The 20171-nt window shown below is 46.2% G+C and overlaps 1 protein-coding gene across 2 annotated transcripts in view; it reads right to left on the bottom strand.

The window, feature by feature from the left end:
* The window catches only part of TSC1 (TSC complex subunit 1), a 62507-nt gene that overhangs the window by 16835 nt on the left and 25501 nt on the right, over positions 1 to 20171 (bottom strand). Inside the window, exons 4-13 of one of the 2 annotated variants that reach the window (XM_054997628.1) lie at positions 19661 to 19764; positions 14366 to 14518; positions 12355 to 12499; positions 10071 to 10225; positions 9819 to 9892; positions 6881 to 7050; positions 5721 to 5836; positions 4603 to 4720; positions 4337 to 4449; positions 3473 to 3548 (exon numbers count right to left, since the gene is read on the bottom strand). In XM_054997628.1, the coding sequence (XP_054853603.1) occupies positions 3473 to 3548; positions 4337 to 4449; positions 4603 to 4720; positions 5721 to 5836; positions 6881 to 7050; positions 9819 to 9892; positions 10071 to 10225; positions 12355 to 12499; positions 14366 to 14518; positions 19661 to 19764 (1224 nt within the window). Of the gene's footprint in view, positions 1 to 3472; positions 3549 to 4336; positions 4453 to 4602; positions 4721 to 5720; positions 5837 to 6880; positions 7051 to 9818; positions 9893 to 10070; positions 10226 to 12354; positions 12500 to 14365; positions 14519 to 19660; positions 19765 to 20171 lie in introns of both variants that reach the window. The other variant, XM_054997627.1, reaches the window with a different exon arrangement.

Here is a 20171-nt window from a genome sequence, read left to right on the forward strand (position 1 = left end):
TTGCATTTTATTTTTTAAAGGGTGTTGCCTTGTGTGTGTGTGGGGGGGGGGGGGTGCCCAGGCTGCTCTGTTCAAGTTTGTTTGTTGCTTGGTTGTTGGTGTTCTGTCTGGATGTGGATGTGGATGTATTGCAGTTTTATTTTTAAAAGGTTGTTGTTGTTGCTGCTGCGGGGGTCCATCACGACTGTTTCTGGCTTGTTGTGCTGCTTGTTGGTTTAGTGGAGTTCTAGGGTGCTCTTGTTGGCTGGTTCCATTGTTCTGAGGGAAATTTCTTGTTGACTTTTAATAAGAGTGGGGTGGCACTGGCACGATGATCCCTCTGGATGGGCAGTCTTTTCCCGCAGTTGGGCATGTCAGGTTCCACAAGCTGGTCCAAGAGGTTTATCTTTGGTACAGAGTCCCTGCTTGCACCAAGCTGAGCAGGACCGTGTTGCCTTCCCTTGATAGGGCTGCCAGGGATTATGTGAAGGCACAGCTGTCTGGTGCTAATGGGAGACGTGTGCACATCCAACATCTGGACCTGCCCTCGGTTGCAGCATGCGTACCTCTCACTGACTGTGCGCTGGTGGCAATCTGATGACAGGCAGGGGGAGTGGGACAACCAGCGCTAGGCAGGATAAGATGGGGGCCACCAGGCCAGCTCTTGCCAGGCTTTGCTCTATGCTAAGGACCTCAATGAGGCACACGCGGCGGCCAACATCTCTGCTGCCACTAAGAGGCAATTAGCACGGCGGGTAGCCAGGAATATCGCCATGGCACAAACATCCAGGCAGGGCAGTGCTCATGTGCCTCAGACACACTTACTGTACAGCTCACCTCCTTCACACCTCATGGCGAGGGATGAACTGGGTTTGGGTCTTGCAGAGGATCCCATCTGGGACACTGCAACTTGTTGTGAGTTCCAGCGTCTCATCCTGAAATGCCAGCATCTCCTGAGGTTTTTTCCACACAACATGAATGCTGTCCATCAGCTGTGCCAGAAGCAGGTGCTGACGTGTGTGCTGGAGTCCTGCCTGATCAGCAACACAAGCGCTTGCTGGAACTCCACCCATGCGATGCTTGAGCATTAGGTGGAGCAAAAAAATGCCCCGACACTGAGGCTGTCTGACAGCAATGTTGTGAGGAGGGTCAGTTTAGCCGAGAACACTGTTTGACCATCTTCCAGATGGCGGAGGTCTTTCAGTTCTTGAAGGACTCAACCTTGATGTTCTCGTCTGACACTGCAAGCTGGTCGGGTCTAGTCCAAATGCTTGATCCAAAGGCTTCAGAGGAAGATGGACGCCTTTCTGAACCCACGCACAAGATGGTTCCAGACTTGGTTCCAGCAGTGCACGTGCTGGTACGCAGGCTCCAAAAGGGCATCGAGTCCCTCCTGGAACTTCTCACCCAGCAGAAGGTCTACACATTGGTGACCATGAGTGACCAGGTCATCAAGGGCAGCCTTGCTGAGTGGGCTGGCCAGCTCACCAGCTTGAGAAATGAGCTCTCTTGGCAGGTGGAGAATAGGCAGGCCAAGAGAGAAACAGCTGGTACCTCTGGAAACGTGAGGCCCATGAGCCTGGATTCATGAGAGAGAACAGTCAGGGACGACGTCTCAGAGCCCTGCAAGTTGCGTTCCGCCTGTCATCTGAGTTGCTAAGCCAGGAAAGAGGCAGTCCGGCCAGACCCCTCTCTTGTGGCTCAGAGGCATACAGAGTGAGCATGTTTTCTCCCATGCAGGTAACACTGTTAACCCACATCGCTCTTTTCTGCTCTTGTGGATAGTTGAGCCATTGGTCTTCGCCAACGTCAACTTGCCACTCTTCAATTTCCCAACTCTGAACTTGGAGAGGGAGTGAACACATACTCGTGCCTGCATCCTCTCAGTCTGTGTTGTGGACGTGGGGAAAACTGCTCTTCCCGAAACTTGAAACTTAGGTAGAAAAACAGCAGGAAAGTTATTGAATTTGATTGGTGTGCTATATAAAATCCGCATTCTAAATTAGAACCTCCAGCCCAGCGAGCGTGATTCTTAGACCTTGGCACAATTCTGTGTAGAAAATTAACAAGGACTGTACCAAAAACATGGCTGTTGGCCACTCTCAAAAAGAAAATCACTGGAACAAGAGACGGTTAGGGAAAGTATTGAATGAGTTACACATGTCTGTCAATGTATGAAAATAAGCACAACCTACAGAAGCACCTACAATGAAGCCAATGCATGCTATTCTACTTGGGTGTTTCTTCGGGGGTGGGGGCACAAGAGCACCAGTGATGAAGGGCCGCTGTCTCTAGGTTCCTCCAAGCCAGTGACAGTATAGGCTGCAGAGACAGAACTTGTTGAGTGGGTGTGGGTGCCCTCCCCTAAACACTCCTCCTCGCTTTCTGAGGCCTTCCTTGGGACATTACTACTGCATATGTTTCTCTGTCTTGCTTGCCATTGCCCGGTCTGCTCGTGTCAGGTTGGTTCTGCTGGTACTTTCTGGTTTGATGTGGGTTCTGTTGGGCTTGCTCCATTGCTTCAGTTGGTTCTGCTAGGATTCTCTGGTTTGGCATTGGTTCTGTTGAGCTCTGTTTGCACTGGGAGGCTTTTGGCCACTGGTTGTTCTTGCTTGTTTGGCTAAGGCTTCTGTGCCCTGCAGAAAGCCTTGCATTTCTTCCCACAAAGCCAGAGGCGCCGTGTTCAGGGGCTCATAGAATTGGACCCCATCATCCAATTCACTTTAAACTAGCAGAGTCTTTAGTAAACAGGCAGCTGTATCTCCACTGCAATTTTGGTGGTTTGCTTGAAAATCAGTTTTTTCAGCTCATTTCCAGCTTTAAAATCCTTAGCAGTAAAATTGACACATAGTAGATTTGGATTCTCAAATAAAACCTAAATCTGAATACTGAGCCAGTATTTTTGTACCAGACTATCAGGAATACCAATATTTATCAGATTCTCAATACCTGAATCCAAAAAATACCAAATATATATATTTTAGTGCACACGTCTAGTGCACAACCATGGCTGAATGACAGGCACTGGGCAGAACAAAGATGAAGAGTCTCCGAGACGTCCGCCATTCTTCTAGGTCTCCGAGGCTACGCTGTGTCCTGCAGGATGGTGCTGCCCTGTTCACTGACTCTTTCTCACCCCCATATCATTTAGAATGCTGCTATTTAAATCTCTCCAGCCACTTGATTCCCGGAATACACTCTAGTCAAAAGGACTTTAACACTTGCTTTATAGAACCTCACAGCTGTCCGCAGCTTCGCTCCCTGGCCAAAGTCCGGTGCAGAAGTGGTCTTAGCTAAGCAAAACGTGCAGGGGAGGGGGTGTGCCTCAGCACACCTTAACCACATGCTCCTTCTGCCGCTGAGAAGTAACCCACCCAGCCCAATCCTGCCACTGTCACATTTGATTGGCTCCAACTGGGAGGCAGGAGAAGGTGCAGCCCAACCATCTTCTTCCAGTCACATTTATTTAGAAGGAAGCAAGAATGAAGTTTACCTAATGCCTTCATGCTGTTTAGGACAATGTTTTGCTGCCGGGATAAGGAAGGCCTCCCATGATCCAGTCTGTCCTCCTAGGAGAGAATAAAGACCCTATGCAGCAGGAACATCTATTACAATACAACCTGTTTGTCACATGATAGACAAGGCACTTTTTCTTGAATTAAAGTGGAAGGCATACCCAAAGAAGTCTATGTTTAAAGTAGCAGTAAAAACTACGTTCCCCTCCCAGGGACAGGTAATTCAGCTGTCTCTCTGCAGTATGTGAATGAATGATCCAACAACATTCTGTAGTGGTGCTGCAACACAAGAGTACAGAGTCCGCTTTGCATGGAGAAAACTCTAAGGTTCAATCCCAGTGCCTAGGATCAGGACCTAAGCGATGCATCGCAGAAAGCCTCAGAGACCATGGGAAGATGCTGTCGGTAAGAGTAGACAGCACTGCCCTTGGAAGACCAGGAGTCTGACTCAGAAGAAGGCAGCTTCTTCATGAGGCAGGTATGAGGCAGAATTGCCGGCCATTGCTGACTGGCAGGAGGCAAGTCAGTGAAGAGATGCAGCAAGCAGGCTCTCTACAGGAAGCTACTTTGTGCTCCCAAGGAGATGGATGTTCATTTTAATTCCTTGCAGTGCACACAAGGGTACCCCAAAACACATTTTGGGGAATTACTTTCCAAGCACATTTCCAGTTTTAAAATCCTTAGCAGTAAAATTAAGAGACCGTGTACCCTACCCAAGTTAAACAGAGATTACAGCTACAGCGAAACATTTCACCATTGTTAAGTAGCTGTTGACCTAATCAAAGACTAAGCCCAGACGAAGAACCCTTGTTTGGGCTAGCAGCACCAAATTTCACTGTTACCTTCTTGGCAAGTGCAGCAGCAGCTGAAGGAACTGAAGCATGAGCAAATTCCTCTGAAATGCACAACGGAGGGGGAGAGGTGGCAGGCGTTCCTGAGGGTGTTCCTTTCCCAACTGCTAAATGGGCAGAGAAAGAGATTAACACCCTCCAGTACTGCTCACCACACAGACATTTGGCACTTGAGGAATAACCCAGGTTTTGTATCGTCAGAACTCCATGACCAAGTGGAAACACACACACAAGAGCCTCCATCTTGGCAGACCTACCAGATGCACTGAAGAACTTGTGAGGCTGGGACAAGGCTTGTGAAGGCTCCAAAGCGACTCCAGGGGAAGTGGGGGGAGTGGTCATGCCACAGACAGCAGAGGGGCTCCAGAAATTAACCTGGAAGTAGTTAACAAGAATACAAGGAGAGAGGATGCAAGAAGTCAGAAATCGGGAGGGAGGCAGAACAGGTGGTGAAGCAGGGGTCTGGCACCCTTCACTCATTTGCTACTGAAACACTGACATCCCAAAGATATCACACTGTCTACTGAATGAAGTGTGGCACTGCTCTCATTTATTTTTTTTAAAAGCAGGTGCTTCACCATGGGTACCAGATCATTTAGTATTGCCCATCCAAGTGGAAGATAGTTTCTGGTGCCTCAGCATTTGTGCTGACACAACCTTTAACTGGACAGCAAATAGGTGGTGCCAGAAACACCAAGAAAACAGGCATCAAACTTAAATGGGCAGGAAACCTAAGCTCCCCACCCAGCAGGCACGCTCCAGGGCCATGCCATTGTTTTCCCACAGAAGAAAATGCTGGTTTGGACAGGGCCCACAGAAGGAACAATGATTGGTCCTAAGCACCCCAAGCCACTCAACCTTAAAGTGCTGCCCCATCACATCTTGTGCGCAACATCCAATCATCTGAGCACCTCCACATGAATGCCCCCTTTTAAGTCCAGCTCTTATGAGTAACCCCTTGCCTATAAAAGGCTCTCAAAGCCCTCGTCCATCCTGCAGACTTCAACTTCCCAGTGATCCAAGGCTCTTCCTCCACTGAATCACAACCACCAGCACTACCATTCCACACCCTCCCACCTTGATTAAAAATGCTGCAAACTGGAGAGTCCACATCTCTTGCACATCTTATTCAAGGGGGGGGGAGGCAAGAGACAGAGGCAAGCACAAGGATCACTGAAGAGACCACAGGCCTCCTATCCTCCCCCCACCAGCGGTTCTTGCCTTCACGACAGATTAATTGGCACAGAGTGGTGGGAGGGCATGGGAGGAACCAGAGAGATGGAAGAGGTGCTATCAGGCTCCAGGGACATTCATGTCAAGGATGGACTCTACCCTTCCCCTCAAGCAGAAATTCATCTCAGGCTTGCAGCGTTACCTGCAGAGGCTCAGTTGACAGACATGAGGACTGAGGGTTCAAAATCTGAGGTAGCTGCCCTGATATGTTTGAGAGCGTTAGCCGAGAGCCAGAATAAGGGGTAGAAGTTGTTGTGCCTGAATTTTAAAAAAGAAGAAGAACAACAAGGGGAGCAGGTATTACTTTTACTAATCTCAGCAAAACAGAATTTGTCATTTCACACTGATCAGTACTGTGCTATTTTTAAGCCTGTATTGGAAGTGCATTTTAACACACTTGTCTACTTTACACAAGAGAGTTGTGGCCAAAGTTATAAAATAACCATGGGTAATACAACAGGAACAGACTGTCAAGGCCCTGGAAATTGTGACTGTACAGAGAGACGGTACTGCAAGACAGGGTCCAAAAGACTGGGGCGGGGGGCATAAAATAAGTTTGTTTTACTTATATTCCGCCTTTGTCCCTAGCGGGGACCCCAAGTGGCTCACATCATTCTCCTCCCCTCCATTTTATCCTCGCAACAACCCTAGGAGGCAGATAAGGCCGAGTCTGTGCAACTGGCCCAAGGTCACCCAGCAACCTTCCATGGCCGAGGGGGGGATTGAACCCAGGTCACCAGATCCTATTCTGCCACTCTATCCACCTTGGCTCTCTGAGGTATGCTTCAGTCTCACTTCATCAGAACAGATGTGCCTGTGAGGCTTGCAGGATACTACAGTGCTTCAAAGGGAAGCAAGACAAAAGTGTGTCTGTCAACTCCGTCTGAACTTCGGAGATGCAGAAACTGAAATTCCTGTCCGGGCATGAAGCTTACTCTGGCTTTCTAGCCATGGCCCTGTGCTGCAAAATCAACACTGCTTCCTTGCAACCCATGGCGTGCAAAATCAGGACCCAGACACAGAAATATACACTTCCACTATACCCTCACCCACCTGAATTCCTTTCTTCCTTGTCTGCCTCAACTAGAGTTTTGTATAACGTGCATATACATCCCGGCTGCCTCTTAAACCAGGATTTGCAGAGTGAGGGTGCTTTCTTAAGGCCAGACACTGATTTGCACAGGGCCATTTGCAAAGATGCAATGTTACATCTACACCAGATGTAGCCCACCCCACACAGGGATTCCTAAGATAAAAATCTACTCTATTCTTCACTCAGCTAGGAGAGTTACAGACTTTTACCAAAGCTACTGTGCAAAGCAACATAAGGGCTGCCATCAGGGTCTGCTGGGCGGTGAGCGCATGACTGCTGGGGGACTGAACAGTAGCCATCTTCATAGGATGCTTCCGCTGGGTCCAGGGAGATTTTGGCACACTCTATCACAACGTCGTGGGTTTCTAGTCTCTTCCATCTGTTTCAGGTACAAGGACAGCCAACCAGGTTAACCCACATCCATTATGGCACTTGATATGTACATCTATTTTAAAAGGGTTCTAGAGATTAGAGCAATATATTCGGAAGATTACAAAAAGCTTGTTTCACATTTTTGCTAATATGGAGGCTAGTCATGCAGCTTGAATGATCTGAGCCTCATTTAAATTGTCAGTCAGGCGCTGTGCGGCAATAACCATGGCACTGTTATATGAAGAGCACACTCAACAGTAAGCATTACTAGAAAGGGATCGGAAAAGCACAGCACTCTAAATGTGTCACCCTACTAATTATGTAGAGTTCTGATTGGCCCATCAAGCCCTCTGCCCTGAGCCTGGGGAGCTGGGAAAGGTACAGAAAGGGCAAGTGAAACGATTGAGGGGCGGCAGCACTTTCCCCTTCCAAGACAGACCAAAAACTCTTCAGGTTTGAAAGATGGATATATCTAATGGGAGGCAGGGGAAACTGCTTTCCTCGTCTTCTGACTTCTCAGAACAGCCAAGCCAAGGATCATTCAGTGAGACCAACAGCAAGTTTGGGACAGACCTCCTCCCCAGGGAGGAGTCCATACCCCGCACAAAAACAGGCATCTTAATAAATTTTAAAGAACAAGATTTTTTTCCAGCCCAAGTGTTCATGGACTAAATCTCACTTCATTAGATGCACATCGTTGATATAGCGCACCTGAAGCCACAGAAGCTTATTTTGGGATAAAAACGTCTAGTCTTTAAGGTGCAATGAAGTGCCTGTTTATTTTAACTGCAAAAGACCAACATGGATACCCCTTCTTGGAATTATACCTCACACAGTCAACTTACGGCGTTCACTGGCAGATTTGGCAATGGCTTGAGAAAAGAGGCTTGAGAAGAGGATCAGGCAGTTCCCTGAGGACTGAATGCAGCGCTAAGGATATGTTCAGAGGCACACAGCTGAATACAAGGAGGATGAGTGCAAGCCATAGAGGAGCGCCATCCCTCCGTACCCTGCTTGCTGGTTCCCAGGGGCATCCTTTCTGGGCATGGTCAAAAACCAAATGCCGTACTACTTGGACCGTTTTGATCCGATCCAACATGGCAATTCAGTTTTATGATGGTTTATTAATATCCTGTGACTTCATGCCACGATTTGAAGAATCAACAGGAAGTGTATTAATAGGCCCCTTCAAAGCAAGAGGAACAAGGTACCCATATTATTAAAGCTTACCACATAGGCCAGATTCTCCAGAGCACCTGCATCACCTATCCTCTGCTGCCATTTCCACACAGTCCATGCTCCAGATTTCACTGATCTTGGGGTGCATTCCCGCCAGATGCGCTTGCATGTCAACTCTCCTTGCCAGGCTAGTTAAAGCCAGCTCAGGAGGTATCTTGGCCGTGCGAGACCACGGCTGGCGCCAGAGGATGGTGAGGTTTGGGAGACCAGGGCTACACCATCTGGGCTCATGGTCCAACAAAGTCAGAGTAAACTTGCACTTCATCTGGTCAACAGAAAAAGAACCCCAGAGTCTCCTGTGACAGTGCAAGGGATTCTGGGGCAGTTTTGCTATTTCTCTTCTCTGATTTTGGAGGACAAGGGGAAAGTACAACACTCAGAAAGCATACAAAAAGCACAAGCCACTGCTGCCAATGGGGTTTTACACCAACACCTCCATATCGATCTAAGTCTCTAAAGACAACTCCCCCCCCCCCAATCCAAAATGCAGCTGACGGGAGGTGGCAAGGCTCCACCTGTTCACCTGGCCGAGATCAGATGCAGAACAGAAGGCAATGCCTGCCTGTTCTGGAGAAGGCGGGGGGGGGGGGAGGCATTGCCCCCTCTGATCCTAATCCCAGCTAGATGAAGGCAAGGGATGGGCATTGCCTGGTCCCAGGTGGGTGACGGGCACTGCCATCTGCTCCCCTCCTGATCCCAGCTGGGTGAAGGGCAGGCAGGTATTGGCACCTGCTCCACTCCTGATCCCACCTGGGTGAAGGGCAGGCAGGCATTACCACCTTCTTTGCTCCTGATCCCAGCTGGGTGAAGGCGGAGGGCTGGCATTGCCACCTGCTCCGCTCCTGATTCCAGGTGGATGAAGGCGGGGGGTGGGCATTGCTGCCTGCTCTGCACCTGATCCCAGCCTAGGCTTTCTGCCGTGGAGCACTTTCTGGAGGTCTGGCTGCCTCATCTGGGCTTCCCTCCACAGCAGTGCCCTCTGGTGGTGCACCAGGGTAGGAAGTGAGTTATCTTGAATACGCTTCACCTTTTATATAGCAGGATATCATTTTTTTTTAAAAGCATGGAAATTTTAAAAAACATGCTTAATTTTTTATTGTCCTTCATCTTATTCTTAGAGATTTTACTTGGCCTGAAGACAAAAACACATGGACTTCAAATCACGATCAGGAGTCTTAAACAAAGGAAGATATGTGAATGCAAGACCAACTACCAGAAACGGAAGCCAGTTTTACCTAGCAGCTTACCAGCTTTGTCAAGCATATATACTAGGAGCTGCAACTCACCAACAGCGGTGTTCCCTTTATCGCTTTCATACCAAGGCTCTTTTTGTGAGGAGACCCAAAGTGTGAGACAAGGATGAATCAGACTCCTGGGCATGTCTGTTTAAAGAGATCTGATACATCTAGCCCAAGCATCAGCCAGGGGCACTGGCTACTGGAGAGGCATGGACACTGTCCAATCCCTTGGTCCCTGCCATGAGCCCCTTTTAAGAAACATCTTAAAGAGCCTCACAAGAGAAGAGGACTGATATACCTTCGAGGGTCCAGTTCATGATCCTTGGATCCAGTCACCAGCTCTGGATGGATGCGCACATGTTCCATCATTGGCTGTAAATACCAAAAAGAGAAAGGGGGTTTGAAAGCTGCAGATTTGGCTGAGGACCAGATAACCTCTGGGCTGACCCACAAAGTAGTTTACATTCCCTTGTTCCCTAGTAGTTTTAACCACGTAATTGTAACAACACTTCAGTAATGGAAATATAAGGACAGGACATTTCCCCCTTACCTTGACTACCTCTTCAAAGGTCTCCAAGTTTTCCTTCATACTATAGTGAGAGCGTAGAAATGAAACGAAGTTGCAAGGGTACATTCCGTAAAGGCGATGAAAGAGGGAATACACACTGGCATGGAGGTGAACTAGGTAGATCTCTGCCACGTGACCTGAGGAGAGGAGGAGGACAGGTTAGGATGCCCTTAATGCATGTTTTGCAGAGATTCCATGGAAAATATGGGAAGCATTTATTACTGGCAAGTCAGAACCCTGTGAAATCTTCCCAACCACTTTTAAAAAGTGATCATCCAAGTTTCTCACCCTTAAAGATGCAAAATATGTTTGAAAGCATTTGGATGATACTTGATGATATCTCAGAACTGAATATAATTTTCAGCGGCCAGAGAGGGGGCTTAAGCGTTTGACATCCCTCTTCCTCATGACCCACAGAAACAGAATTATGGAAGATTACAGAAACTATGCATCTTTGATTAGTTGTGTAATTCACAATGGTTGCAATTTTTTAAAAAGTCAAGTTATTTTAGCAGCCCAGAATCCACCAAGCTCTGATTTTACTGGCTGTTGACAGGAATGCAAAAAAAATTACTGTGCAAATGGTACAAAAAAATGAAGTTGGATGCTTGGTACACTAATAAGTTTCAAGACAAGGAGGAAAGACATGAAGGAAGGTTTATTACATTTAGCTACTGCAAATATATTAGCTGTGAAACTTAATACAGGCAACAAAGATTGATGTGTCACACGACCTCTACTGAATGAGGTGCCATTCCCCTGAAACTCTTGGGGTGTCCACAGATGGAGGCTCAAGTCTCCTTTAGGGCATTTTACTTCTTTGGCTCATGCACAGATAGCAACTTTTCCTGGATAGGCATGACTTGGCTGCAGAGATCCATGCTCTGATCCCATTCTGATTCGATTACTGTAACACGCTGCACACAGGACCACCTTTGAGAATAGTCTGGAAGCTTCAACTGGTATAAAACACAGCAGCAAGGCGGCTCGCTGGTGCTTCTTGTCGTTTTTCAGAGCAGTATACTAGCTTTCCATTTGCTTCCCAACCTAATTCAAAGTGCTAGTTATTACTTAAAATGCACTGCATGGCATTGGATGAGGTTATCTGAAACAATGCTGGCTCCTACACAAGGCTCTCTACTAACTCAGATCAGCTGGGCAGGCTGTGTTGTGTGCTGCACCAAAGGAGGTGCAAATGGACAGGCCCTCTCCAGCAGTGACGCCTCTGCTTTGGAACTGCCTTCCTATAGCAGCATGTCTAGCTTTGGATGCCAAGCACACTGCTGCTGCTTTTTTTAAATGTAGGTCTTGAGTGATTCCACCCCTGCCCCCCACAAATGGTAGTATTTTGCATAATGGCTGGTTAGGATCTGCTACTCTTCCCACTTGCTTTTTATTATGCTGAGTTTTATCGGGGATTGGGCACATGTATATTAGACCACATTTTAGCTCCCTTTTAGGGGATGGTGTGCACCGAAAAAAATTTGGGTTTCCCGCTTCGGATTTACCCGAAGCAAGAAAACAATTAAGAATAATTCGGTGTTTATTCAGTTAATTTGGGATTTAAATCACTTCAGTAAGCTCCGTAAAGATTTGGGAATGTCTACGGAGCGCACCAAATCTCAAAGCTCAAAGCCACCCTTTTCTTGCCGCTTCCGACTCCACCACCTCCTCCTCTTCCCATCAGGGAAAAAAATAATGGAGAAGGAAGTTTGAAAGCAAGCGGTAGTTGCTAGATAGCAAGCTAGAAAAGCGCTGTGGATGCGGCTGCTGCCACTTTTCCCAAAGCAGTACGAATTGCTTTGGAAAGCTTTGTTTCAGGATTCCCGAATCAGCTCAGCAATGCTGGGACTGATTCAGGAATCCCGAATCTTTCCAAATCAAGCACAATTTGTGTTAAAAACCCGAATCAGAAACCCAAAGCACACATCCCTACTGACGGAAACAGGGCTTTGAGGTAGGCACAACCTCTGCCTTCTTCAACAGGGATGTCCATACTAGGAAGCAGCCTGTGACCCACAATTCTGCACCTTGACCAGCATCAGAAGGGTCGAACTTTGTGACTTGCTCATGAGGTCTCGCAATGTTGTCAAGCTGGCTGCTGTAGCCAGGGGAAAGCTGAATGAGACAGACCACTTTTGGCTTGATCCTGGCAGATAATTCCTATGTACAGGAGCCAGAATTTTAGCCCCAAGATCAAGAATTTCTCCTCAAGTCTAGAAGTAACAGGATCTCGTCTGTAAGAAGAGCCATCTAAAATTCTCACCTGGGTTCTTCAGGCACCAGGATGAAAGACGGCCAAAGATGCCAAAGAAGTCATGAAGGTACTGTTTGCCAGATTGGGGGATCATTGGTAGCATCGTTATCAACACTAGCACACCTGTGATGAGTACCACTACATCGGTGTCAGTCTGTGAATGGGGGGAAAAGGCAACAGCTTTAGAGTCCCAATTTAAATGGAAACTAGGCAAAGCATGCAAACCACAAACAGGGTGGTAAACACTGTTCCTGGATAACGGGAAAAGGAGCTGTATGTTTGTACATGCCACCACAAAACTGTAAAACCAGAGAACTGAGAAACACAGAAAATAAGCAAGTCAGGGAGATACCTGGGGCACAGAACTATGGGTGACTGGAAGGCTGCTAATCTTAGCTCTCCTGGGGAGGGCACCACCTCTAGGGAATGACTGGTGCAGACTCAGCTTTGGACTACAGACTAAGGAGCTCTTTAATCCCCTTCTCCCCCAATGTGAAAAGAGACTACTCACTAGAAGGCTTAATATTCCCTTTTTACAATGAGTGCATGTCATTTTAATGAATATGTCTGGGCCGTGCCCCAGAAGAAAGGAGGTGCCAAACCCTCTTTTTTCCCTTTCCCCCAATGGCACTTTTGAGATCTCTTCTTCTGTAAGATCTCAAATCACCCCTATCTGTTTTGCTACATTCTTGGGTACTCCCAAATTTCCCCAGCACACTCCTTAGATTAGTAATGTACCAAGCTTTTCAGGCACTGGGAGATTCTGAGATTAATATAATCAGTTAGAATATTTTAAAAAAACAAGTATTTTTATTCTTATCAACAGTTACAAAAGGCAATAGGAAAGGACTGTCCGAAAAAATATGCCGGTGAATTTGAGCTGGTTTCTTTACACAAGCACACATGGACATTAAAGCTTGCTACTACGTACAGATCTAAACTTACATCTTTAGATACCATGAGTGAAGACAGAAACCCTGGATGGGGCAGGTCAGACATCTTTAGGGAATAAGCTTGAGTCTTCAAAAAGACTGTTAAGAAAAACTCACTGGGGCTGCTCCAGGAAGGCTGGCTCGGCATCATGAACAACTTGTGACCGCCCATTTTTAACTAGATTCCCACAATGAGAGGGTGCTAATAGTACTTTCCTCCAAAATTAATTTAATAGATTGATTGTTGGTACAGAATCACAGAGTTGGAAGGGGCTATACAGACCTTCTAGTCTAACCCCCTGCCCAATGCAGGATGGATCTTGGTAAACAAGATTTCCTCCAGTGAAATTCTGTACCAGAGTGAATTGGTTGATTCTACCCATTAACATCTTTAAGGGGGGGGGGGAGGAGATGATCCATAAATACAAGGGACAGAGACCTTCTGGCAGGAGACATTGAGGAGGGGATTTGAAAAGCCCTTCTGCCTATGTTTCAACTCATATGAGAGTGGTGTTATCAAGGCAGGTGGCCCGTCAAGGCGTATTCAGCTTAGATTTCATTAAGGAGCAGCTAACCAATGAGGCAGGGAAGTTCAGATCCATATAAGGCAGGATACGTTCCCAAATGTAACCTCTGCAGAAGAGACAACTACCCCTCCTTCCCATAATACTAGACTACTGAAAGGAATTATTTACATTCCTATTTCAAAAACAAAAACAAAGCCGAAGGCCCAACTTGGGCAAAGCAACTTAAGAGATTTATGCATGGGCCATCCCATCCATAATTATGTCCTTCTTGAGGCAAAGGATTAAAGAACTGTAAAGAATGCACTGGAGGAGCACCACATGGTGGGCTACCCTAGACCCAACCTGTGTTCCTCATCATGTAAACTGACTCCTCAGAGATACAGTTCCTACCAAGGCAATTCAAGTATAGAACTCCCCCTGATGGCTATGAAGATTTGCATCAATCATCAACAGGCAGAGTGTGCTGTCAAAAGTACATCACTGATGCAAGTCAAGAAGAGACTGCTGCCATCACCACACCATATCAGACAAACAGCATCTGCAACAGCAGAGTGGTCCTACCTTGAGACACTTGAGCAAAGAAAGCAAGAGGGGTGCTTGAGAAAGTTTATGTTTCCAAGATGGCTGCTGTCTTATCACGTGACCCAGTAGCGAGAGAGTAGGGAGACGGGTAAGAGGCTTACTCATGTATTCGTTGATTTTATCCAAAAGGTGCTAAAGCAGATTGGAGGAATGAAAAAAAGAACAGGACTTGTGACAAAAACCATTACAAGAACTTTGTATGCATTTTAAATTATACACAGAATTTTGGCACAATGCAAGCCAAGTATATAACTGAGTATTGTCGAAGGCTTTCACGGCCGGAGAACGATGGTTGTTGGGGGTTTTCCGGGCTGTATTGCCGTGGTCTTGGCATTGTAGTTCCTGACGTTTCGCCAGCAGCTGTGGCTGGCATCTTCAGAGGTGTAGCACCAAAAGACAGAGATCTCTCAGTGTCACAGTGTGGAAAAGATGTAGGTCATTTGTATCTACTCAGGAGGGGTGGGGTTGAGCTGAGTCATTCTGTAAGAGTTTCCCAGGGTGTGGAATGCTAATGGCGGGAGGCTTCACTGTAACCTGAGGAGGTTCTTTTGCATATGGATTGGTGCTTGATGTGCTAATCTTCTCTGCAGGGCTATTGTCGGGTGTGGAGTGTTTTGTTGGCCTGGTGTTTTTCAGAACTGGAGCCCATGCTCTGTTCATTCTTAAGGTTTCTTCTTTCCTGTTGAAGTTTTGCTTATGCTTGTGAATTTCAATGGCTTCCCTGTGCAGTCTGACAAAGTAGTTGGAAGTGTTGTCCAGTATTTTGGTGTCCTGGAATAAGATACTGTGCCCTGTTTGAGTTAGGCTATGTTCAGCCACTGCTGATTTTTCAGGCTGTCCAAGTCTGCAGTGTCTTTCATGTTCTTTTATTCTTGTCTGGATGCTACGCTTTGTGGTCCCGATGTAAACTTGTCCACAGCTGCAGGGTATACGGTATACTCCTGCAGAGGTGAGGGGGTCTCTGCTGTCTTTTGCTGATCGTAGCATCTGTTGTATTTTTCGGGTGGGTCTGAATACTGCTTGAAGGTTATGCTTTTCCATAAGCTTTCCCATCTGATCAGTAATTCCTTTGATATATGGCAAAAACACTTTTCCTGTAGGTGACTGTTTTTCCTTGGTTGTTTGATTCATCCTGGGTTTGATTGCTCTTCGGATTTCATTTCTGGAGTAGCCATTTGCCTGAAGTGCGTGGTTTAGATGATTAATTTCCTCATTGAGAAAGCGCGGCTCACATATCCGTCTTGCACGATCCACTAATGTTTTCATTATGCCTCTTTTCTGTCGGGGGTGGTGATTGGAGTTTTTGTGTAAGTACCGATCAGTGTGAGTTGGTTTCCTGTAGACCTTGTGACCTAACTGAAAGTTTGCTTTGCGGATGACCAAGGTATCCAGGAATGAGAGTTTTCCCTCACTTTCTTTCTCCATTGTGAATTGTATGTTCAGGTGGATGTTGTTGAGATGATTCAAAAACTCCCTCAATTCTTCCTCCCCATGGCTCCAAATGATGAATGTATCATCCACAAACCGGAACCATACACTGGGTTTGTGGGGTGCTGATTCTAGAGCTGTTTTTTCAAAATGTTCCATGTAGAAGTTTGCTATAACTGGGCTGAGTTTTTGAATCATCTCAACAACATCCACCTGAACATACAATTCACAATGGAGAAAGAAAGTGAGGGAAAACTCTCATTCCTGGATACCTTGGTCATCCGCAAAGCAAACTTTCAGTTAGGTCACAAGGTCTACAGGAAACCAACTCACACTGATCGGTACTTACACAAAAACTCCAATCACCACCCCCGACAGAAAAGAGGCATAATGAAAACATTAGTGGATCGTGCAAGACGGATATGTGAGCCGCGCTTTCTCAATGAGGAAATTAATCATCTAAACCACGCACTTCAGGCAAATGGCTACTCCAGAAATGAAATCCGAAGAGCAATCAAACCCAGGATGAATCAAACAACCAAGGAAAAACAGTCACCTACAGGAAAAGTGTTTTTGCCATATATCAAAGGAATTACTGATCAGATGGGAAAGCTTATGGAAAAGCATAACCTTCAAGCAGTATTCAGACCCACCCGAAAAATACAACAGATGCTACGATCAGCAAAAGACAGCAGAGACCCCCTCACCTCTGCAGGAGTATACCGTATACCCTGCAGCTGTGGACAAGTTTACATCGGGACCACAAAGCGTAGCATCCAGACAAGAATAAAAGAACATGAAAGACACTGCAGACTTGGACAGCCTGAAAAATCAGCAGTGGCTGAACATAGCCTAACTCAAACAGGGCACAGTATCTTATTCCAGGACACCAAAATACTGGACAACACTTCCAACTACTTTGTCAGACTGCACAGGGAAGCCATTGAAATTCACAAGCATAAGCAAAACTTCAACAGGAAAGAAGAAACCTTAAGAATGAACAGAGCATGGGCTCCAGTTCTGAAAAACACCAGGCCAACAAAACACTCCACACCCGACAATAGCCCTGCAGAGAAGATTAGCACATCAAGCACCAATCCATATGCAAAAGAACCTCCTCAGGTTACAGTGAAGCCTCCCGCCATTAGCATTCCACACCCTGGGAAACTCTTACAGAATGACTCAGCTCAACCCCACCCCTCCTGAGTAGATACAAATGACCTACATCTTTTCCACACTGTGACACTGAGAGATCTCTGTCTTTTGGTGCTACACCTCTGAAGATGCCAGCCACAGCTGCTGGCGAAACGTCAGGAACTACAATGCCAAGACCACGGCAATACAGCCCGGAAAACCCCCAACAACCATCTATATAACTGAGCTTTCTTTTGGAGCTTATTCAGAGCACTCCCAAGCCCACATCAACATATCTTGCCTAGGCCATGACTAATGAAAAACCCCTCACATGCCCCTTCCGGACGCCTGGTTGTGGCACAATATCCAATCAGGGAAGAACATGGGTTTCCCAGATTTTCTGATACCATTTTTTTATCAGTGGGCCTTTGAGGGATTTCCAATTCCCAGCAATGACCAGACGAGCAGAGGCAATTAATATCGAGACAAGAGATCTGGTATTCCTATCTAACACAGAGTTGGGCCAAAAATCCAATAGGAAAAATTCTGGGGAGTATGGCAACAAAAGACCCATCATGTTGAATATCTCTGTGTGAACCACTCTCCAAAATTCCTGAACAAAATGGCATTCCCACCACATATGTAGGGTCGTGCCTTCCTGCTTGCAAGATCTCCAACACAGAGGGCTCAACAACCTGTTGAACAAAACAATCAGCTGGGCTAGTCCCATTGGTCTCTGATCCCCTCCACCCTCTCCTACACCCACATCACAGGGAAGCGGTTCCCGTGCTGTTGCCAGTGCATGCAAACGATCCTCAATTTTGAATTTTTTTATGTTTGATGGAAAGTTATGACAGCAACTTTCCAGTTCATTGCAACAAGGCAGAAATTTAAACTGCCCTTCTAGTTAGCATTCTCTCATTTGCTAGATCAGTGTTCATTACAGCAATGATTTATTTATTTATACTATTTATAGTCAGCCTTTCTCACTGAGACTCAAGGCAGATTACACAGTGTAGGTCAATACAATCAATGGTCGGGCCATTCAATTAACAATATAACAGAGTAGGGACTGCAGAAATTTGAAAACAATCAGAAATCTGATATATAATGCTGAAACAAAACATAAGCAAATTGACACAACATATTACATGACATGGAACTCTCCGGCAGGAGCATCTTTACAACAGACAGAGAGTACGCAGTAGTATAGTCTACAGCCCCTATTTCCTTACAGCACAGTTTTATTACCTGCATAAAAAGCTCTTCTCCTAAATAATTCAGTTTTTCATAGTTTAAGGAAAGCCAGGACAGAGGGAGCTTTCCTGACCTCTTCAGTCAGGCCATTCCATAATGTGGGGGCCACCACAGAGAATGTGCATGCATGGGCAGCTGCTGAATTCGCCCATGTGCAGGGTGTCACCTGCAGAAGGCCCTGTTCAGATGAGCAAAGCTGTGTGGCGGGGCACAGGAAGAGAGGTGGTCCTGTAGATATGAGGGACTAAGACTAAGAAGGGCTTTGTATTTGATAGCCAATACCTCGAATGGAATCTGGTAACTGATGGGAAGCCAACAGTGGCGGCAGAAGGGGAGTAATATGCACGGTTTGCTTAGCTCCTGATAATGATCAAGTTGCGGCATTCAGTAGTCCAGTCTCAATGTTACCATGACATGGGTCCAGGGGGCCGTATTGGCTGTGTCAAGGTAAGGGGCCATATCCTGGGCTGAACTGAGCTTGGAGAAGACCTAACTTGCCCCTCTAGTTGCAATGCTGTACCTCTTAACAAAGTCTACAAGGGTCAACTGAACCCCATTGAAAGTGGGGAGCACAATGTCCAATAACTCCACCTTTCTAACCAGTGTCACCTTCATTTTGCCTGGGTTTAGTTTCAATTTATTTGCTTTCAGCCATTTGACCACAGTAGTCAGGAAACAGATTAAGGCCTCTACTGCATCACCAGGGGATTTGCGGCAAGATATAGTTGGGTAGTGTCCGTATATCCAATTCCATAGCCACGAATGATTTCTCCTAAAGACTTTAAATATAGATTGAATAACATGGGGGATAAGCTCGCGCCCTGTGGGACCCACAAGATAGTTACCACACTGAAGATAGCTGTCTCCAAGAGCAACCCTTTGAGTCTGTTCCATGAGGAATGATTTAAACCAGTCCAAGGTATATCCCCTGATACCTACTTCTATCTCCAAACACCTCAACAGGATGACATGACCTGCTGTATCAAAGGCTGCAGAGAGATCCAGGAGCAGTGAAAAAGAAGCATGGCCTTTGTTTACACTCAGATGGAGGTCATCAACTAAAGCCACCAGAGCAGTCTCTGTCCCACAGCCCAGCCTGAAAAGGGTCCAGAGCACAAGCAATATCCAAGATCAGAAGTTGTTCTGCTACAGGTCTCGATCACTTCATTTAAAAAAGGTAGATTACAGACTCAGCAATGATTGGCCACATCACCTAGGGATGGATTTTTAAGTAGTGCATAACCTCCTCTTTGAATGGCTAAAGGAAGGCAACTTGAGTTAGTGACTGATTTATGGTAAGACATCCAGGGTTCATTTATGTGGTCTTTACATGATTTTAGCAGCCAAGATGGTGGTGGCAGCCATTTACCCGGGTATTTTCCAAGAAATACTTGGCCTAAGGGCGATTCCCAGCAAGGAAAGTCACCCTACTGTAACAATAAGTGCTTGCTTTACCTTGTCATGTGGCTCTTGAAGTGTGGACAGGATGTGCAATGCTTGCTGGGAACCAGTTTCTAAGTAGAAATCCACCAAAGTATTTACAAGCATGGGCCCACGATCTGTTGGTGATTATTGGCAATCAAAAAGAAAAAAGTATTAAAATCCACACACAAATAGTATTGCAATAATACATTAAATGCTATACCATGTGACATCTTTCCAGTAGGTCTCACAAGACTTAACAATAGTCTGAAAACTTTAAGAGCACAAGCCCTGGACATTTCAGGTGGCATTTGGAAGGCCTTACAGCTGAAGCACTACTGATTATTAGGGCACAAGGGTACATGTTTGGTAGCTCTGGTACTTGAATATTATTAACTGATATATTAAAAACAGTAAACCAGGGAAGTCACTATCCTAACCAGATTTTGAAAGCAAAGAGTGCTTTACCTGTACAAATTAATGTGCATCTCAAAGAAAACAATGTACCAAGAACATCTCTTGGCCTTTCAAATAGCAACTTAGC

Source organism: Eublepharis macularius, chromosome 14 (assembly GCF_028583425.1).
Source record: "Eublepharis macularius isolate TG4126 chromosome 14, MPM_Emac_v1.0, whole genome shotgun sequence".
Lineage (NCBI taxonomy): Eukaryota > Metazoa > Chordata > Lepidosauria > Squamata > Eublepharidae > Eublepharis > Eublepharis macularius.